The sequence below is a fragment of the Miniopterus schreibersii genome (genome assembly GCF_964146895.1).
Source record: "Miniopterus schreibersii genome assembly, chromosome: 10".
Taxonomy (NCBI): Eukaryota; Metazoa; Chordata; class Mammalia; order Chiroptera; family Miniopteridae; genus Miniopterus; species Miniopterus schreibersii.
This window is the reverse complement of record NC_138110.1, coordinates 4,558,083-4,579,721: the sequence shown is the minus strand read 5'-3', so window position 1 is coordinate 4,579,721 and position 21,639 is coordinate 4,558,083. Positions and strand designations below refer to the sequence as shown.

At 52.6% G+C, this 21,639-nt stretch overlaps 1 protein-coding gene across 1 annotated transcript in view; it reads right to left on the bottom strand.

Moving 5' to 3' along the window:
- BMP7 (bone morphogenetic protein 7) overlaps positions 1-21,639 on the bottom strand; it is a 76,481-nt gene that overhangs the window by 11,680 nt on the left and 43,162 nt on the right. Inside the window, exon 3 of the mRNA XM_081148467.1 lies at positions 10,957-11,105. Within this exon, the coding sequence (XP_081004593.1) occupies positions 10,957-11,105 (149 nt within the window). The remainder of the gene's footprint in view (positions 1-10,956; positions 11,106-21,639) is intronic.

Below are 21,639 nucleotides of genomic sequence, written 5' to 3'. Positions count from 1 at the left end.
CTGTCTCCGCCACTCAGCACGCAGCTGCCCCTCAGAGCAGAGCTTCGCACCTCAAAAGTGCCCGGTAAGTGCTGGCCCAGGGCAGTGGTCAGGGTCCGCATGGGGACTGGATGAGCGCACCCGGGGAAAGTGTGCAGCTGGGCACTCCACGTGCAGGTGCCCATCTCCACCACTGAGTGATCAGGGCACAGGGCACAGGCTGCATGGGAGCGCCCAGTGAGGAAGGATCTGGAAGGATCTGGAGGCCTGGACAGGAGGAAGGGCAAAAAGAGGATATGGGATCCTGGGGATCGAGGGGACAAAGCGGATGGAGCAATAGCCATGTCCTGTGCTCTGCCAATAGGTCGAGCGTGATGGCAATAATGAGGCCATTGGCCAACACGGATATAATGTCATGTCCGGTGGTAAATAGGGTTCCAAAGACAGATAAAGCAAGGGATGGGACAAAGAAAGCCTATCTTAAGACCGAATAACCTGCTGGAGGAGAGCTTGGGAGCAAAGGGGCAAACCCTGAACTCAGGTCAGGCTGCGTGACCTCCACATTAGGTGACGGGTCAGAGGCCAGCAGAATCGGTGCTCCTGGAGCACTGGGCCCATCCACATCTGGAATTAACTTCACCTGGAGCCCCCCAGACGGGCCGAAGTCAGGAAACCCGCCTCCCAAGGACCAGGCCAGCACCAGGGGTTCACTTTGGTTTTTTAACAACGAGCGTGTTTCAAAGACCAAACTCCCCGACCGCCACTATTTTTCTCTAAATTAACCCCTTTAACGTTCTCTCTCCTGCATTCTTTAGCGGGGTTTCCCTGAGTTCACCCATCTATAATTGGAGCGGTTCTGTAAAAGGAACCATTAAAGCTGAGCCGCTAGGATTTGCGTTCCCCCCTGGAAGGCTTTTAAGGGCAAAATAAAAATGCCTGAAAACACGATGCGGCCCAGATACAGTAACCCTACACTTCCCATGGGGTGGAGGGCAGGCTGCTCCTCCACTGTCATGACTCCCAGGGCCAGGGACCCACAGCCTTTGCTGGGAAATGGGCGACGGAGCGGGAAGAAGAGGGTCTCTGCACCCGCATCTGCCGCTGACCAGCCTGCATGGGACAGACAGGTGAAGCTGCATGCTGGGCCCAGACCCGTCCACCAAACACACCACTGAAGACACAGCGGCTCCTCCACCTGGCACATGGGTTTCGGGGGCTGTGTGGGTGTTGTAGGGTGTGTAGGAGCATCCCAGGATGCTCCCAAAAACATGTCCAAGTGTCTCCTGAGAGGCAAAATGCCCCAGATGGAGAGCCGGGGCCTGACATACACCTACCCCGGAGCGAGACAGTAACACACAGACAAGTCACTGCAGCCTTTAACTGCAAAACCTGAGAGACCATGGGATGTTATCAGACAAGATAATTAAATTTGGGGGCGTGGCATGAAGTAGTGACAAGCCACCTCAACAAGGCATTGCGGTATCCAGGCCAGTGTTGCTCTGTAGGGTGCACTGGGAACAAGGCTGGCCCAGGCTCTCGTCGGGCACACAGAGGGAAAGGCCCCCGAGATCAGCCCCGGAGTAAGAGGACCAACGTGATCCAGTGTGACTACAAGTGGGGGAAAAGAAATTTAAAGCCTAGACAAACACGTGTGGGTGTGTTCATATGTAAAGTCCATTTTTATTTTAATACCCCCAAAAAGGCCGGGACAGATTCTATGGGGAGAGGACATGAGGGTTGGCTGGGAGAGGGAATCTGTTCCACTTCATGGTGTTATGGTTACAGCCTTTTCTTAACACATGCAAGAGTTCACTTTATTTGTATTTAAATGTCCAAGGCAAGTCATATTGAATAAGTCAGGCCAAATATATTAGGCAGAGGGATTGAGGTGGCTGAATAAATGGGGGGAAAAAGATATACATACTATTTTAACATAGGTCTATATCTTTAGGAAAGTTGAAAAAGATTGATATTGTAGCCAAGGGTTAATAGATTAAAAAAAAACACACTGTAAAGATTTTTCCAAGAATAGGGTTGTCTGATATGCAAATAAAAATACAGGGTGCCCTGTTAAATTTGAACTTCAGATAAATGAATAATGTGTTCGCAATATGTGGGACATACTTATATTAAGCAATTACTAGATGTTTACCTGAAATCCAAGTTTAACTGGGGGTCTTGTATTTTATCTGCCAAGAGGTGATCCTTAAGTTAGGAAGGAAAGGTTTACCAGATGTACGATCACAGCAGATCCCCTGCAGGCAACAGGAAGTGATGGGGAGGTGTCTGGCCCACCCCACAGGCAGGTAAGAGGGCCCAAGTCAATAAATTTGCTGATTTCTTCTTTAGTAGAACTCACAGCTTGCCTCTCTCTGGTGTGTTTTGCTTGTTTTGGGTTTTTTTGGCTTTTTAATTTTTTTCATTTTTAAATTAACATATAGTAAAATTGACACTTTTTTGTGCAGATTGTCAATTTTAACCCATATGGTTCCATGTAATCACCACTTCTAACAGGGTAAAGACCAGCCCCAGCACCCCCAAATAACTCCCTTCTACTGCATTTCATCTCAGTGTGTGCAACCCAGAGGCTGTTCTGCTCCCCAGGACAGGTGGCCGTGTCTGGAGACATTTGTAGTTCCCCCATGTCTTGGGGAAGATGCTTTGGGCATCGAGTGGTGTAGGCTGGGGATGCTGTTCATCGCCCTCCAGTGCACAGTGGTCACCACAACAGAGGAAGATCAGGTCCAAAATGCCAGCAGTGCTGCGGGGACAAACTCTGCCAGTCACGCCTTCTCCCCACCCCCAGACTCTGGCAACTAATGGCCTGTTCTCACCCCTCTAGCTTTGCATTTTCCAGGCATTTCACATAAATGGACTCTCAGTCTTCTGCGTTTATTTCAATCTGCATTCTGAGGTTCACCCAAGGGTCGCAGGTGTCAGCCGTTCATCCCTTTGCTGCTGAGCAGTGTCCCACAGCGTGGGTGCACGCAGGCTGCTGGCCGGTGCACCTGGCGCGGGACATCGGGGGCTTCCATGAATATCATGAAAAGCATCCGGCAGAGAATTTTGCGAGGCCTCTGTTTTCATTTCGGTGACTGAAGCAGAGTGGAGTACGTCGTGGGGCCCACTTCCCAGTCTTTGTGCAGTCTGGGTGCCCGTTCACTCCACCATGACGCCTGCTACCTGAAGAGGGCAGGGAAGCTGGCCAAGCGGGCTCCGCTCCCACAGCAGGGCTGAGTAGAGGCTGCCCAACCCCAGGATGGCTCAGCGAGGCAGGGGCTGCAGGGTGCAGACCCCACGGCCCTGCCCGGCCCCCTTCCCTGGTGCTCCTCCACCCGAGGAGGTGCCAGTCTGACCCTTCCCAGCCTCCCTGCAGCTCCTTCTGGGATGGCTGCAGGCTCCTCGGAAATGTCTTCCTCCCCACAAAGGCAGGCACGAGAAGAGCACGTCCTTTGTCGGGCCCACCTGCTTCCTTCCTCCTTGGTCGGGGCGTGGTGCCACCGGCTGTTCTCACAGATGGCTTCACAGGAACGCAGCTGCGGGCCTCCATCCGCACGCTGTCCGTCTGCTTTCACACTCACACAGAGCTGAGGAGCCCGCGACAGAAAAGGTCTGACCCACCCGCAAAGCCTCTGCACACAGATACCAGAATGTCCACTAGCTGGTACTTGACAGAAAGCCTGTCGGCCTCTGCTCTAACCAACCCCAGTTCCACTTCCTTCCAGACTTGTCAAGAACACCACAAATGTCCCCATGAGATGAGACATCCCAGTGCCTATTATTTGCCAATTGCAGTATCCTGAGAGAGCTGGTTCTCTCCATTACTGTCCTCAGCAAAGACAAGAAACAACCATTTCTGACCATTTGCTCTGAGCCCGGCACTGTGCTGAGCCCATTCCATGGGCAGGACTCTTGATCTCGTATTTACAGATGAGTCAAGTGAGGTCACAGGCATGAAGCCATCTACCCTGGACCTGCTGCCATGGAGGACAGAGACAGAGTCCACACCCCGGTCCAGCTGACTCGCCACTGAGTCTAGGTGGGTGTCTGGGAAAATGCAGAAAAGAGAGCTTGCCTGGGCATGGGTTGGGCCACCTGTGAGGCCTCCGAGGATAGGAAGGGCTCCCTGAGGCACAGGGAGTAAGGCCTCCCAAGAGGCAAGCCGGGGGGGGGGCCTGGATGCAGGACTCTGAGTTGGGGACAGGGACCAGTGGCAAGAGCAGAATCAGCAGGTCCAGCCCAGAGGAAGAGCCCCAGGAGCAGGTATAGAGCACAAATAGGGCCTCTTGGGAAAGAAGGGGACGCAACCTGCCGACAGACAGAGCAGCATCTTGGTTTTCTTGTGGTGTCTTTGTTTCCCAGGTCCAGGGCCATCAGCTGCCCCAAGGAGACCCAGAGCATAAGAATGTTCCTATTAATTGTGCAAAACACATTAATTCCAACTATTTCTCTGGACGGACTGAGGCCCAAGTGGCAAGCAAGACCATCATTAACACTTGTGACATCTGCTTGGCCCCAATTACCCAATCCCGTCCCTGCCACCACTGCCCGCCCAGCCCTGGGAGGACCCATCCCAGCCTGTGGGCCATCAAGGCCTCCTTTCCTCTCTCACTCCAGCTTCTGGACAAACAGGATGTGAAGCAATCACAAGGGCACGGGCGCCTCGAGGCAGCTGCGCAGGGGCGGGTTGCTCGCCAACCTTGGCTTTGCAGGGCTCAGGCTCCGTGGCCGCCGTGGGTGAATGGCTCGCCTTCCACGCCATCCCAGCAGCTGCGGCCTGAGCATCGAGCGTATGCCCTCAGTCCCTTAAATGCCATGCAATCCCATCCGATGCCACATGGGACAATCAGGAAGAGGTCCTGCGCCTGAGAGGAGCCTGGGGCTCTGCACGCAGACACCAGACTGTCCACGTAGCTGAGTCCAGGAGGCAGGGACAGGCTGGGGGGAGCAAAAGGGGCCTCCTGGTCCTGGAGCTCAGGGCACACTGGGCAGCAGCGGGAGGACCACCAGGAGGAAGTGTGAGTTGGGGAAACGAGGCAGCCAGATCATCTTCTGGATCAGAGGCAAGGCTGATCCACACTGCCCTCCCAAGCCTCCAAGTTATTTCTTTTGTGGCCAAGGGAGAGGAGGGGACCCCCATGGGCTAGGACAAGATGCTGGAGTCCTCATCTTGGGAACAAATGACCAGATGATTCCACGTCTGCAAAGAGGAAAGAGTCCCCAGCCCACGGCCGCCTTCATCTCCCCGCAGCTTTCCGACAGATGGAAGGCAGCATGGGGAAAAAACACCAAGTGTGCTGATCTGGAAAGCAGCCAGAGTCCGCCCGCGCCATCCTCAGAACTCAGGCCCCGTCCTCAGGGCCTCGTCCCTGACTCCAGCAGATGGTCCCTTCACACCCGCCTCTTCCTGCAAGGATGGGAGCCACACAACAGCAAAAGGCTCGCTCTGTCTGGGCCTTAGCCCAGCGCCTATAACAGTCCCTGGCACATCATAGGTACAAGCGTTTGTTGAGTGAACAAACGTGCTTCCTATGCAGGTGAAAAGGCTGTTGACTGTAGGAAGCTGATTTTAACAGGCAGGTGCTGAGGTGGGGAGAGCTCAACATCACTCCCAGGCCTGGGATACACTGCCCAGGGCCAACGTGTCCTTCAGGCACAGTGCCCGGGCCCAGGACATTTTTAGGGGCCCATGAAAATGTTTTAATGTCTCTTAAAATCATAAGACAAAACATGAACTGTTCAGGGTCAGAGAACATGTTTTAATTTTTAATCCAGCCAGGATTGCATTCGTCTTTATACTAACATGATCATAAAACATAATTTTTAATATATTTTTTTATGGAAGGAGGAGCTCACAGAAGTCAGATGCAGCCTGGCCACCTCTGTGCTGAGGTTCCTTCAGTTAGTCCTACAGGAAGCCCACTATCTCTGGGTTCTTTTCAAACTCTCTCCTTCCCAGGAAGGAGGTGTGCCGAGAACAACCAGGCAGGAGCCAGATACTGCAGTGTCCTGGGCTCTCTATCTGCAGCCTAGTCGTGTGCCCAAGAGGGGCTCACTGATCACATAGGGCCCCCAGTCTGGTCCCTGGTGAACACTTCCTCAGAAGGCTTTCCAGCAAAGAGCAAGTCAGACTCCATGGTGACACAAGTGTACCTAGAGCTGAGTGACTTTGGTCAAATTTCTTGGCCTTCTCAGTCTGTCCCTCATCTGTAAGATGCTGGCAATAACCTGGGCAGGGTCATTGTGAGAATTAAACATATTAACAATAACGATAATAATAGTAATATCTGATACTCATGAGCATAGACAGGATGTCGGGCCCAGGGCTCAGCATTTTGCATGAATTCACTCTTGTCTTCCTCCCAATCGTTATTAAACCCATGGGACAGATGAAGGGACCAGGCACCGAAAGGCTAGGTTAGCTGCCCAAGATGCCAGGAGGCTGCCTGGAGGAGCCCTGGTGACGGCATAGGAGCCGCCAGGCTGTCCCAGTTCTGCACAGGAACCCGGCATGGGCCTGGCCTGCAGTGAGGGCTCAGCTCTCCCCAGCCCCACCTAGACAGCCCTCTTCTCAGGGGCTAGCTGCTCACAGGTTCCCTCCGCTCAGCGTGCCCCCCCCACCCCCCCTGTGTGCTGGGGACGGGGGGGGCTGCCTCTCCTCTTCCGTACAAGGGAAAAGCCAAGCAGACGCCAGCCTCCCTCCTGTGGCATCCTGTTCTGGAGATGACAGGATGCTCCCAGTTGGCTCCCGATGAGCCACAGGTGCCCGGGAGTTTATAGGCTTCTCCCCCGCCCAGGCACACCCCGCAGAGCAGAGGCCCAGCTGTGCCATCCCAAGGAGTGATAACAGGAGGGTGACAGCTAGAGGAAGAGGGAACAGGCACAGGCTGCCTGGGTGGTCTCGGGAGGCATTTGGAGGCCAGGTGGGCAGGGGGCTCACCTCATACAAAACAAAAAGCTTCTGAAAAAAGGCCTGTGATGTGTGTTCCTCCTTAGAATGGAAGCAAGCTTGCTTGTATCACTATCAACAACATGCCCATTGTAAGGGTGAGGAAACTGAGGTCCTGACAGGTGACAGGGCTCTGTATTCTAGCAGCTGCCTAGTGGCTGCAAGATGCTGTCTAGGTCTGGACAAGGATTAGATGCTGCACCCCTGACTCGGTGTCCCATCTCCTCCTCTCTGTGATGGGGACCAGGAGCTGGGCATGGGTGCCACCACCCAGGGACTCAGCTCATCCAGGTGCTGTTGGAGGCAGTGGTGCTCACGGAGTTATGTTAATGCTGGTGGGAAGTCTCCGGGCAGGGACCAGGCTGTCACTACAGGCAGCTCAGGCTGGCACACAGAGGTGGGCATCAGGCTGCCCAGCAAATGAACCCCAGAATCCACAGACTCCCCAGCAGGCCCTGCTGGTCTTTCACCAGTGTTGACATCTATCAGGAAAAGGCTTAGTCCTGGACCCTGAAGGAAGCCAATCAGCTGGGTACCATCTTATTAACGGGGCACCCCAAAACAGAAGGCACAACTCTGCCCAGAGTGTTATTACCGACCCAAGCCCCAAGTTACCCAAGGAGCTTCCAAGAAAAGGCAGATTCCCGGGCCTGCCCTCAGGGACTGGCCACCAGGGGTCTGGGGTGGAGCCCAGGAATTTGTACTCTCCGTGCCTCCCCAGGAATTCTGATGAGCACCATGCTGAACAAACTCCATGGCAGGGAAAAAAGAATCTCACAGCCAGGAGCCTGTGGTCTGCGAAATGCTGGGCTCACTTGCGTCCTATCTCACTCGCTTCCTATCTCACTCTCAAAAGGTTCAAAAATGCACATGCCTAATTGGTCAAGTTGGCCAGCTGGCAAACTTTGCCTCTTCCCTGACCCAGGCAACCACACCAAATGGCATGCACAGAGCCTGCACAGGCTGAGCCCCAGGGCACCCTTGCCCACCCCCCAGTGCTCATCTGGGAGGGGAGGAGATGGGGCACCGAGTCAGGGGTACAGCATCCAATCCACGCTCTAACTCTAGGTGGCATTTGTGACCACTACGCTAACTCCCCGTGGATGGAGAGGGGTCCTGGCGGCTGCTGGAATGTGGAGCCTGCCGCCTCTCAGGGGTGTCAGTCTCTGCACTGGACTGTGGATGGTAATGGCAGTGCCGAGCTCACCAGGCTTGGTGAGGATTACGGGAGACAATGAAGGACATAAAGCGCTTACTTTGTGCTGAGCAGAGGAGCTCCACAGGCTGAGTAATTAAGCTTTTCACCTGCGTGAGCTCACCTAATCCTTCACAACCTCCCTGGGAGGTGGAAACTATTATGAACCCTACTTTTCAGATGAGGGACATGGAGTGACTCACCCTGGGTCATGTGGTAGAAACAGCAGAGCTGGGATTTGAACCTGGGGAGTCTGGCCGGCTCTGGAGCCCACACTCCAACCATCAGGCTGTGCCACCTTGATAGTGCTGAGCCTTATCCACGGCCTAGGGGGAGCAGAAGCTGGAGGCAAAGGGCCACAAAGACCCTGACTTTGGGGGAAAAAGAGGATGGCACACCTGACAGGAGGGGGCACTGAATTGAGTGTCGCTTAAGAGAAAAACCAAACCTGGAAGCACAGGACCCACTGAGGTCCAGTTGGAAGGTCTAGCCAATATCTGCAAGTCTAGGGAAATGGTCACCCTGAAGAGAGAAATCAAGTCTACCTTCGCCTCACTTTTACCTCATCTCCATTAAGTTCTGCAGGGGCTTTTCAGGAAAAAGAGAAGTTGAAAAAGTGCTACATGCCCCATCAGGAGGGAGATTCACAATGGACATCAGCAACATAAAAGCTCTGTTAAGTTCTGCAGGGAAATCTGTTTCGTTTCTCCAACCTAGCATTTCTCACACATAATTGACCGTGATCCTCAGCAAGGGCTGCAGACTTTTTCTCTCAGTATTATTTCTGAAAATAATAAATATTTTCAGCTTTGTGGGCCATGGAGGCTCTATTATAACTACTCACCTCTGCCGTTACAGGACAAAAACAATCCTAGACAATCCATGAACCAAGGAACGTGGCTGTGTGCCAATGAGACTATTTATGGACAACGAAGTGGAAGTTTCGTGTGATTTTACATGTCACGAAATAGCCTCCTTTTGACTTTTCTCAACCATTTAAAAATGTGAAAACAATCCTTAGCTCACAGGCCACACAAAAACAAACTATAGGCCGAATCTGACCCACAGACAAAGTTTGCGGACCCCCAATATAAAAAGATGGGAAATCCAGCATCTTTGATGAACCACTTTTAAGTGTCAGGGGTGTGGACAGGGGAAGGAGGTCAGGAAAGGTCGGGAGACCGTCCATAGGAAGAAGACTGGCCTGAAAACAAGATAAGTGTGGTCCTCAACTCTGTGGCCCCCTTCCCATGTGGCTCATTAGGCCAGTAATTCCAGACCAAAGCAGCGGCCTCTGATAGGACGGAAAAGAGGCAAAGCCCAGGAGCAATCGAGGAAAAGGTTATAAAATTCAGCTACGCTGTCTAAATCCACTTGGCAAAACCCAGCATTAACCACAGTAAGAGGGAAAATACAGACTGGGAAACTATCTGCAGCTCAATCACAAGGGGCCAAACGTCTCTAAAATATAAAGAAGAGAAAGACTAACACCTGGTGAGAACAGTGGGCAGAGGATGTGCCGAGACGGTGCACAGGGCACACCCGAGGAGGATCCCAGCTCCAGGATCCCGTCCGTCATCTGTGGGATTAGCAAGAAGGGATGAGTTTGGGAACTTGTGCCGGCTAAGATGGGAAAGCAGGTGCCCTCGGGAACTGCTGGTGGGGTGCCGAAGGAGGGGCCCCTATGGAGGGTAAGTTAACAATATCTGTCAAATCCACAAATAGCGTCACTGCGGGCATTTATCCCAGACCTACATTCATTCATGGGGACAATGACGTTTACACTGAGGTTTTCCACCGCAGCCCTGTTTGTAAACGCCAAAGACCAAAAAACCTACACATCCCTCCCAAGGAGACTGGGTAAGTCACCTTTGGTAGCAATAACAACAACAATAATAATAACAGCTTAAAGCCCTACCCAGGGACCAGCAGCCTCTCCATCACTTGGAGGCTGGTTAGAAGAGCAGACTCCCAGCGTCCACCCCAGAATCAGAATGTCCATTTTAACAAGATGCCCAGGGGGTTCGGGTGCATGTTAAGGCACTATTTTAACTCTTCCCGTATTAACTCATTTAATCTCAGAACAGCCCAATGGCCCCGGGCCCTCTCATTACCTGCCTGCTGGAGGGGAGAAGCTGAGACTCTGAAGTTGAGTCACACAGCCAGTAAGAGGCAGAGATACACTCACTCCACAGAAACACAAACACAAACAAACACAAACACAACAGCCTTTAAACAAATGAGGAAATCACTGAAAGGACCAACCTCCAAGATAAGTTGTCTTTGCCTCAACCAGGGCAGTGGTCCTTAACCAGGGGCAATTGTGCCTTGCAGGGACATTTGGAAATGTCTGGAGACATTTTTGGATGTTACAACTGGGAAAGGCCATAGGCACCGGGTGGACAGAGGCCAGGGTGCTGTCAAACATCCCACAATGCCCAGGACAGCCCAGAATGTCCCGTGGCCTGGGGTGCAGGAGGCACAGCAGGACGTCTCGGACTGTTATATGCTCAGCCATCCCCTGGGGCTCATCAAAGTGCAGGTTCTGACGCAGCAGCCCTGAGATGGGCCAGAGTCCACGTTTCTGTCCCCGGTGCTAAGGTGCCACTCAAAGAGGCCTTACCCGACACAGCAGCCGCCTGGGTAATCATCCCGTGCAAAGGGGCTAGTGGCTGCTTTCGGTTCAGATCGAAGGCTGGACACAGAGGGCTGGTTGGGGAGGAGGCAGGGGAAGCCTTTTCTTGAGGGGAACAAGCAGGAGCATAGTGGAGGCCCACATAAGTCCAGGAGTACAAGCTGCATCAGAATCGCCTGGGAGGGGGCTGGGACTTACCATCCAAGGTCTCCACAGAGAGCTGCAGGCCCAGGTTGTGCCGTGGGTTGACCACCCAGTGGTTGCTGGTGGCCGTGATGTCGAACACCAGCCAGCCCTCCTCCGACGCCCAGAGGGTGCGGCTGTCAAGCAGGAACAGGTCCGACTCCCTACAAGAGAGGAGGAGACACAGGCTCAGCCACCCAGTGATCCAACAGACACTGATGGAGACGAGGTCCATGTGGGGTGGGGGAGGTGGGAGGAGGTCTGCTGGTCCCCAAAAGTGAGTGTATCAGACCAAGATCCAGGCACAGAGACCCCTTAGTAGCTGTGGTGAGAACAGGGATTGCAGGAACGGTGTAAAGAGATAACACAGGAGACAGGGCGCTGCTAGGAGGCAAGCTCGCCCTTCAAATTTGTTAGAGGGATGCCAGTGGTACAGAAGTGATACAACCCCATGGTGCTGGACATCCTGGGGAGCAGTAGTTCACACTTGCTGATTACTTGCCAATTGCCAGGCATTGCCCCAAGGGTTCTACACACATTGTCTCATTCAGTTCTCCCAACCCTAAGTTGTGGGGATATTATCATCTCCATTGCATACGTGGTAAAACCATGACTTGTCCCAGGTCATTTAGCCAGAAGTTGCCAAGTTGGGGCTCAAGACCAGGCAATTAGGCCCCAGCACAGACACTCTTCATTTCCAGGCCATGCAACGTCTTCCCAAGCCCATAGGTGTTAGGAGGTGAACTCCTAGACTGATGTTATTAAGCCCTTTAATTCTCTCTCCCTCCCATGATGCAATAGCAAAATGGGTAAGACCACAACTGACCTCGTAGGGGACAGAGGATGGATAAAGGGATGGATGATAGATGGGTGGGTGGATAGATGGATGACGGATGGGTGGATGGATGGATGATAGGTGGATGGGTGGATGGATGGATGATAGATGAGTGGATGGATGGATAATAGATGGGTGGGTGGGTGGATGGATGACAGATGGGTGGATGGATGGGTGGATGAGTGAGTGGATAGGTGGATGGATGGATGATAGATGGATAAGTGGATGGATGATAGATGAATGGGTGGATGGATGGATGGATGGATGATAGATGGGTGGATGGATGGATGATAGATGGGTGGGTGGATGGATGGATGATACATGGATGGATGGATGGACGGTGATGGGTGGGTAGATAGATGGATGATGGATGGGTGGATGGATGGATGGATGGATAATAGATGGGTGGGTGGATGGATGGATGATGGATGGGTGGATGGATGGATGATAGGTGGATGGGTGGGTGGATGGATGGATGGATGGATGATGGATGGGTGGATGGATGGATGGATGGATGATAGATGGATGAGTGGATGGATGGATGGATGATAGATGGGTGGTTGGATGGATGGATGATAGGTGGATGGGTGGATGGATGGATGGATGATAGATGGGTGGGTGGATGGATGGATGATAGGTGGATGGGTGGATGGATGGATGAGTGAGTAGATGGGTGGATGAATTTTATATTCCTAGATAGTAAAATTCTAGTATCTAAAGTATCATAACATCTCTTTTTAATTATAAGGATTCAGTTTCAATATTTTGAGTCTTTGATAGTCCTCAGCAATGCGATGAGAGAAGACACACTGCTCTGAACAAAACAGGCCCCCAACTGAGACAGGCCCAGGCCCCTGTAGGAACACCCACCACAGCACAGAAGTCACAGACCTGGGTGGTGCTGTGCTGGGAAACTGTGCTTTGTAGGAAAATGTGACCAGCGATCTGGATAGGCCCTTATGGGCAGCAGAACAACAAATAGTGACTGAAGAAACGGAAGCGGGCCTTTGATGAGCAACGGCCTTGCCAAACGATACTAAGCATTCTCTTATTACAGGCCGTGACTCCGAGGGCCAGATGTTGCAGGCCAGCGCTGACTCATCCATGAGTCCAGTGAACGCTTGGCTCCCCTCCTCCAAGCCACAGTCTGCACTTTGTTCCAGGCAAGCTGGGAAGAGCCGGCCTTTGTGTGATGGCATCGGGACAGGAGACCCGTGTCAAGGTGGGGCAAGTGAGATCCTAACACAGGCCCTGCTTTTAGACGGAAGGCCCAGGCATGAGGCCGCCCACATGAACATGACCATGAAGAAAGCTTGACAGCCAAGCCCAGCTAGCCAGGTGGGAAAGTGGGAATTCCCAGCTGCCACCTGGGGCATCTTATTAGAACACAATGGCTCTCACAACCAGGAGGAACTGAACAAGTCCTTTGTGACATATTTATTTACCTTGAACATACTGGCCTCCCCAGCCCAGCCCAGGTGAGAGCAGAGGTGGGAAAGGCTCAGGGTAAAGGGCCTGAGGGAAACCTGCCACTCTCCCACTGTAGAAACTCTGGGGCTTTCCTTGCTCGGGTTCTACTAATCTCCCCAACAGTAAGATTACTGTTCCCATTTTACAAATGAGCGAAGTGAGGTTCAGAAGTGAAGCCAATTGTCCGCATTGATAGACCTTATAAGTGATCTCAAACTCAAGCACTGAAGCCAATCACCTCCATAACTCACCCTCTAACCTGGGGACAAGAGACACAGGAAGCTGCTGAATCCTGCAGGTGTTATTGTCACAACATTGCATGAGGCAGAGAAAATTCTAGAGGCATGAGATTGAGGTGGTGGGGGAGGGAGAAGGCAAGTAGGTCAGGCCAGCTAAATCTTGAGCCACAGTTTCCTCCTCCGTCAAGTCAAGACAACGCCACCTTCTTCAGTGACTGGTGAGAGCCCAGTGAAGCCCAACCTGGGATAAAACTGTCAAGGTCCCTGGGGTGTCTCTGCAGTTACTACAAGTCATTTGGGTGCTGGCATCCACTCCCTGAGAGACTGCAGGAAATGCTGGGGACTTTATCGGTCTTGGCCCCAGGCGTTATGTGACTTCCAAAGATCCACATGTCAATTGACCATCCATCCATCCATCCATTCACCCAAAGGATGGTCATTTGATTCCAAAATTCATCAGACAAGTATCCATATGTTCACATCTCTAGATTTTCTGGAAATACGACCACTAACAATTCCTCCTATCACTGTACCCACATGCAGCTCTACCACACATTGGTGTAGTGTGTCCCTCCTCTGAAGTCTGGGCTGACCATACAGGACCAGTGGGAGGGAGGTCCCACCATGTCCAGGCTAGAATGGAAGAGGCTTAGCAGTTCTCCCTGAGAAGCCGGCCACTGGATCAAGAAGTCTGACTATCCTGCTAAAGAAAGAGATCGCAGGAAGGGGAAGGAGGTGGAGGCCATGGAGGAGTCAGGTCTATGAGAGAAACCAGCCCCTGGACTAGGTGCCATCGTGGGTGTTCCAGCCCCAGCCAAGCTCCCAGCTTCATCAGTGATGCAGCAGACACTACAGAGTAGAACCGCCCGGCGGAGCTCTGCCTGAATTCCTGAGCAATAAGGTAACTGTTGTTTTAGCCACTGCATTGTGGGTGGTTTGTCTCCGACAGACATGGAACCAAGCAACAGTCCCACTGTTTATAACAGAAAAACTGAAAACCATCTACAAAGAGGGACTGGTACAAACATTATGTGCATACAAGTGCTACACAGCTGCACCAAAGGTCTCTGTAAATCTGTACTTCCTGGCAAGGGGGAAATATGGAATGAAGCAAGCAGGTGTTATAAAACAGCACGTGCAGTATGTACATTTCTGGGAAAATGCAAAATGCTAAAAATGGTGAAAAAAGGTATTGAAATTTTGAGTCATCCAATATACATTAAAGAACTGAAAAGGAATAAAAGACTTTTCCAATCCCTGCAGATGGTTTTATACTGTAGTTTTTAAATCAAATTATCAACAGATAATTTTGTCTTATACAAATTGATCAAGAAAATGGAAGAGGGCCAATTGCAAAGCTAGTATTGTAAAGTTAGCATGCTATTGATTCCAAAACTGGATAAAACCAACTTGAACAGACATTTCTCTAAAGATGTACAAACAGTCAGTGAGGTCATGAAAAGCTAATCAACATCTCAGGGAAATGCAGATCAAAGCCACAGTAGGACAGCACTTCACACCCACTAGCACGGCTTAAACCAGAAACAGACAGTATCAAGTGTTGACAAGGATGGGGAGAAACTGGAACCCTCATACCCTGTGGGAGGAATATAAAATGGTGCAGCTACTTTGGAAAACAGTACAGCAGTTTTTCAAAAGGTGAAATGTGGAGTTGCCATATGACCCAATAATTTTACTACCCAAGAGAAATAAAAATCCTATCCACAAATGTTCATAGCAGCATTATAATAGTCCAAGAACTCAAATAGCCACCACCTGATGAACAGATAAACAAAATATGGCAAATCCCTACAGTGGAATATTATTTGGTTATAAAAAGAAACGAAGTACTGACACATCCTGCAACCCGCATGAACTCTGAAATCTTTTAAGTGAAAGAAGACACAAAGGACCACATATTGTATGATGCCATTTATATGAAGTGTCCAGAGAGGCAGCTCCACACAGAAAGATTAATAGCTGCCAACAGGTGGGGGAGAGGGAAATGGGGGAGGGTCGTTGTTAGTGGGTATAGAGTTTCCTTTTGGGATGATGGAAATGTTCTAACATTGAATAGTGGCATTTGTTGCACAACTCTGAATATACTAAAAACTACCAAACTGTATACTTTATAAGTATATATCTCAATAAAGCTATTTTAAAAAATGGACAAAGACAACATAAGTCCAAAGTATAGCCCAATGTCATTACACTAATAATATTTTGAAGGTTTACACACCTATGCATGAAAAGCACATATGCCCTTAACTCCAGAGTTTCAGCAAAAATTCACTCTGAAGTTGCTCCCCTCTATACATGTATGTCAACATTGTCTCAATTTAGCAAGCACAGTTCTATTTCTGCAAGAGCAAGATCCATTGGGGGCAACAAATTTCCATGTCCTGCTGGATCTGCAGGACAAACCTGGGCCAGGCAGGTGGCTTGGCTCTTGCCCTTCCACCAGGCAAACAGAGAGGCAGCGAGCTGGGGTGCAAACCTGGCGCTCCTGCCTCCTTCTTACACAGCTTCCAATGGAAGAAACAGACAGAATGAACACCCCAAAGGTCAACTTCTTGCTGCCTGAAACCCAGGTTCCTCCAAAGCCCTGCTCTCTGTGAGGCATGAACCACCAGTGACCCCAACTCTATGGGGCTGGGGGTGTTAATATTTAACCACCGGCCTGGGGAGAGAGTGTTGCTGGGGCTTGCGGGTTCCTCCTCACAGGGACACCCATGGGAACTGACGAAATCTCACCCGCAGGGAGAAGGAGGAGCCACACACACCACCAGTGCTGGTTTCCACTCAGCATCTCTCAGCCCACCTTCCCCTGGAAAGTTCTACCACGATGGAAAAGTGGGTATTTTAAAATCTCCAACGTGGGAAGGTGGAAAGTCCTTTTATTTTTGGCCCTCTGGTTCTTTAGAGGCTATTTAGAGACTGTGATCTCAGGGGCCTTCACCCACGGTCCACTCCAGTGGCAGTAAGATCCCCATGTGGGAGGCAGGATGGCAGGATGTCGTCCCTGGACACACGCAGTCCAGGGAAGCCAGCCCTGAAGCTGGCAGAGCGGCACTGAGACGGGAAATCGGAGGATTCCTCTGGTCCGAGGCATGCCAGGCGGGAGCAGGGGCCACAGGAAACACAACTGCACCTGGGTCACCCAGTGCCCACTGCCTCACACCTGGGACAGACCCTGTCATCTCAGGACCCAGTTTCACTCTTCTTCCCTCCTCCCTTGCAGGACTGTGGGGATGGCACCTTTGGTCTGCCAGCAGGCCCTTGTGCTCTAGGTCTTCCTGGCCACACAGGACCTCAGAAATCAGCTCTAGCTGCTTTTAAGCTGGAGAGACCAGAGATTCGGCCTTGCCCACAGGCTGCTGGTGGCCGCATGAAAATCAGGACCCAGTTCTGGGTTCCACCTAGTGTGGTGTGGTGGAAACACTCCTGCCCTCAAGCCCCAGGCCCGGCTTGACTCCCCTGCAAACCCGGGGTCCCTCAGACACAGCCTGTCACCTTTAGGGGCAATGACAGCCAGGCTTTGGAAGGGCCATGTTCAGAGTCAACCAAGGGCACTCCCAGAGGCTGGTGGCTAGGGCTGTGGCACCCGGCGCCACATCCTGGAACCTACTGTGCAGCAAGCCTTGAGTGACCTTCTTTCACCAAACCCTTTTCCACCGAGCTGCATGCGGTCACAAGGCCCACTTTACAGATGAGGCAATGGAGTTAAGGCATCCTCAGCTAGTGAGCAGGACGCCCAGACAGAAAGTGACAGGAGGCACATGGAGCAAGCTGCCCCCTGGGTGCCCCCAGCCAGGAACTCTCCCCAGGGTTAGAGACAGAGGGAACCCAACAGAGAATGCGACTGGCCCAGTGCTAAGTGGCCCCCATCAAAGAAAGGGAAATGAACTTCAGATTCTGCGTCAGGCAGAATAACAACCCCGGCCCAAGATGTCCACGTCTTAATCCCAGAACCTGTGGATTTGTCGCTTTCCACAGCAAAGGGACTCGGAGGGGTGATTCAGGTGAGGACTTCTGAGACGGAAGCTGATCCTGCACTACCCAGGTGATCACGGGGAGACAGGAAGGCAGAGAAGGAGACATGAGGACAGCAACAGAGTCAGTGATGAGACTGCTGGCAGGGGCCAGGAGCCAAGGAATGCAGGCACTTCCAGAAGCTGGAAAGACACGGGAAGAGCTTCTCCCTGGGGCCTCCAGGAGGAAGGTTTGATATTAGCTGGGTAGGATCCATTGAGGATTCCTGACCTCCAGAACTGTCAGAGTCCACCTGGATTGTCTGAAGCCACTAAGTTTGTGATAATTTATTACAGCAGCCAGAGGGGACTAATGGTTTCACTCCTGAAACCCCCTGAATGCCTCCTGTGTCTCAGGTGCTCGGCCAGAGCTGGGTACCATGGCTGCGAGCACATCACAGTGAGGGTCAGGAAGCCCTGATTGGGGGGCGGGAAGGAGGGAGAGGAGTCCTCTGGGCAAGCAGAGGGAGCAACGAACTGATGTGGGCAGTGAGGACGGTCAGGGAGAACATTCCTTGGGGAGTGTCTTGGGACGGAGGTCCCAGGGACGGGCAGGGCCGATGCAGCCAGGAGGGCAGGAGGGCAGGAGGGCCTTCTGGCACAGGGGACAGGGTGCTCAAAGTGTGAGAGGGGGTGGCTAGGAGAGGAGGCGGGTGTGTGGAGAGCAGGCAAGTAGGCGGTGGCCAAGCCTCCAAGGCCCGGCCCCTGGAAGGTCCGGTCCTAAGAGAACCGGGAGGCTGGGAGAGCATCGGGCAGGGGCTGGGAGTCATCAGCTTCACCACCGGCGGTCACCAGCAGACTCTCCCTCACCCCTGCTCTGCCCCTCGCCCTCGCCCTCGCCCTCGCCTGTGGCTGGCTCTCTGGACACCACGAGGCCAGGATTTTCAAGCCCTGCCTGTTGTGAACTGCTACGGGCCTGGAGAACATTCCTCAGGAGACAGAGAGCGAAAGCGATGGAGCAGCCAGAGCCGGAGCGCTCCCGGGCTAACGTGATGTCACGGAGGACAGCAGGCATGTGGCTGCTAAGGATGAGTCAGGCTGGGAAGCCAGCGCCGCACCTGGAGTGGGACCAGCACGCAAACACCAGCCTGCAGCGAAGCGGGAGGGAGATCAAAGGAAGCGGGAGGGAGGAAGTCGGGTGTGGCTCCCGGGCTCTGAGGCTCCGGGCCAGGGGCTGCCCCTCCTGAGCCTCAGGCTGGAGGGGACCCAGCCCTAGTCCCAGCACCCCACCTCAGGCTTCAGGGAGTGCCCTGCCTTTCTACCAAGTCACCAAACAGTCCCTGGCGTCCCCGGGGCGGGAAGATGAAGTCAGGGAGGTCCGAAGCTTTTTTTAAGCACACTTTAAGACTGCACATCCAGGAAGACTAAAATTAAGTCATTTGGGAGAAAGGTGGAAAAATACACAAAGAAGCATGGTACCCTCCTCCCATGGAGGAGCCAGGTCACGAGTCCCCAGCCCACGGCCTCCCTGCCCCGTGACCTTCTGTCTGTCTGTCTGTCTCCCTCCTCCTTTCTCCCACCCCCGCACCTGGGCATACACTCCTGTCCTGAGTCCAGGAAGCTCTGTGGTCAAAGTCAGGAAACAAGTCAGTAGCCAGAAGGTCTGGGTTTCAGTTTCTTCATCTGCAATGAAGGGTTTGGAGTTCATCAAGGTCTCGAAAACTGCCTCCCATTAATAGGATATCCGAGAGAGGAGAATGAGATGAACATTTTTAAAAAGCTCTATTTCAATAAGGTTGGGAAGTACCACACAATTATTGCTCCTTAGAGACTTTATAATGCACATCAGCTCTCTAAAGGCTCTGAGAAGTCCTGATGCAAAGAAACATCTACTCCAGCAACAGCGCGTGATAAAGAGGCTCTTGAACTTGTGTGTACACGCAGATCACAGGGGCTGGAGGTGGAGAGGGAGGAGGAGCACAGCTAGAAATGGAAGGTTCTCCCCCACCAGGGATGCACCTACCAGCACGAGAAAACAGTCAAGAGGTCTGAGTGGAGCACAAGATCTTCTTTGTGATGAATCCCCAGGGTGGTCCTCGGCCCACACTTTGGGTGGTCAGGGATGTAGGCGACGTAGGCATTACAGCACAAGGCTTTGGGTCCTCGGGAAGTTATAGTACAACCCAAGAGGAGTGATTCTGGGCAAGTCAAGCTCTGTCCTTGGGGTTCTTTGCTTTGTCAAGTGGAGATACCAGTGAGCATTGTTGATTAAATGGGATGCTATAGTCAAGAGGCCAGCACAGAGCCAGAGGCTTGGGGCTCCGGGAAGGAGCCGACCTCAATGTCACTGTGAACCTCTCCCACTGAATCTAAGCTCCCCAGTCCTAAAGCAAGGAGCTCACAACCGTATTGTTCCAACCCTCGTCAAGATACGACACCTTAGAACAGGACTGGCTCCAGGACACGGAGAGCTCGCTGAGGCTCCGGGTACCTGGGAGGGAGGTGCTGTGATCCCGTCACGGGGGAGACTGAGGTTCAGGGAAGCCTGCAAATGTTCCCCCGATGGAGGGAGAGCAGCCACCCTGCCCGTCCCCAGCAGCCTGCACAGGCTTTCAGAACCTCAGGTCCAAACAGATAACTGCCCTGCCTTAACCCTCTCTTAGCTCTTACGGTAAAAAGCCCAAATCCCCTAATGTCTTCCACAGTACAGGAGAATGTGTAACTGAAGAGTCAAACTGGGGAACTCTGGGGAGAGAAGGGAGGCACTACTATAATTCCAGATGGGCACACAGGGGCGCATAGTCACCTTACCTACCTATAAGGCCTTGGGTGGTCCGTCCCCCTGACATCCCCTCTCATCCCCTCTCCTCTCACCCAGCCCACAGTGCTCCAGCTTCCTTTCAGGCTGTCATCTGATCTGTCCCAGACTCCAGCCTTCGCACATGCTGTTCCTGCTACCTGGAACACTGTTCCTTAACCTTTTACCTCTGTCACACCTGTCTATCCTTCAGCTCCCCGGGGAAGTTTCCGCCAATGCCCATCAGGGGAAACCTCATTAGACCCTCTAAGACCCTCCTTTCTAGCACTCAGGCTGTGTTTAAATTTGCTCACCCAGCTCTCTGGGTTTTCCTCTTTCCCCACCAGATTTGAAGCGCCTCGTGGGCAAGAACCAGTCCTACTTTGCTCACCACTGTCATAGCCCAGCACCCAGCAAACAGCACAGCCCATAGTGGGTCTCAAATATACCTTGAACGGATATGCTGGCATCCTCAGAGTGTTCTGATCAGCCAAGGAGGTTTTCTGGTGTTGCTTTCTATAGTTTGTGTTTATGAAAGAGGCAGAATGAATTTTTTCCAAATTACTCAGGTGTCTCCAGAAATGGACTTGCCTCCAATTCCCTGGGGCCTCAGTCCACTGCCCACCCTGTGTCCACTGGTCAGCCCCCAGGCACCTCCACACCCTTCCACTGGCCTGCCTGTGTAACCCGGAGGCTGCCAAATGACCCCCCGCACACCCCCAGTTGGAAGCTGAGGGTTATTTGGGGTTCGCCTTGGCCATTTTCATGTCCTCCCTTCACCAGGGCCAGCTCCTTCATCCGCACTGGTCAGAAGAAACCAAAAGGGACAAATAAGGAGCCACAGCTGGGAAGAAAGCCAATCTCAGGTCTACTTTTGAACCCGATGTTTGTCCCCCTTGCTCAGAACCCCAGGGTTTGGGTCCCAGGGTTTCCGGGAACCGGAGGCCCTGTCATTCTCTCCAGCCTCCCAAGTGATGAGAGGTGAGTCACGCCGGTGACGGCAGTGCTCAGAGACAGATCTGTGGTGACACATAAAGACCTCTGGGGTCCCCCGGGAAAACCAGGCCTTGTGGGGAGCTTCTGAGACAGCCCCGGGAATCCCACGCTGCTGGGCAGCTGTGTGCGGCTGGCACAGTGGAGGAGGGGGGGTGGTGAGACGCCCAGGACACAGGACGGGACAGAGACGCATCTTCCGAGACTCCCTGGTTGCCTCATTTCCTCCAGCTCCAGCTCCAGACCAAAACAAAACTAGGTAAACTCAGCCTCTTCACGCACATGCAAGAAATAAACAAACCAACACAAACACAGCCATCGCGCCGGGTCATCTTTCCTACCTTTTTTTTTAAAGAACCACAGGCTGTTTTAAGACTCCAAACCAGAGGCTTT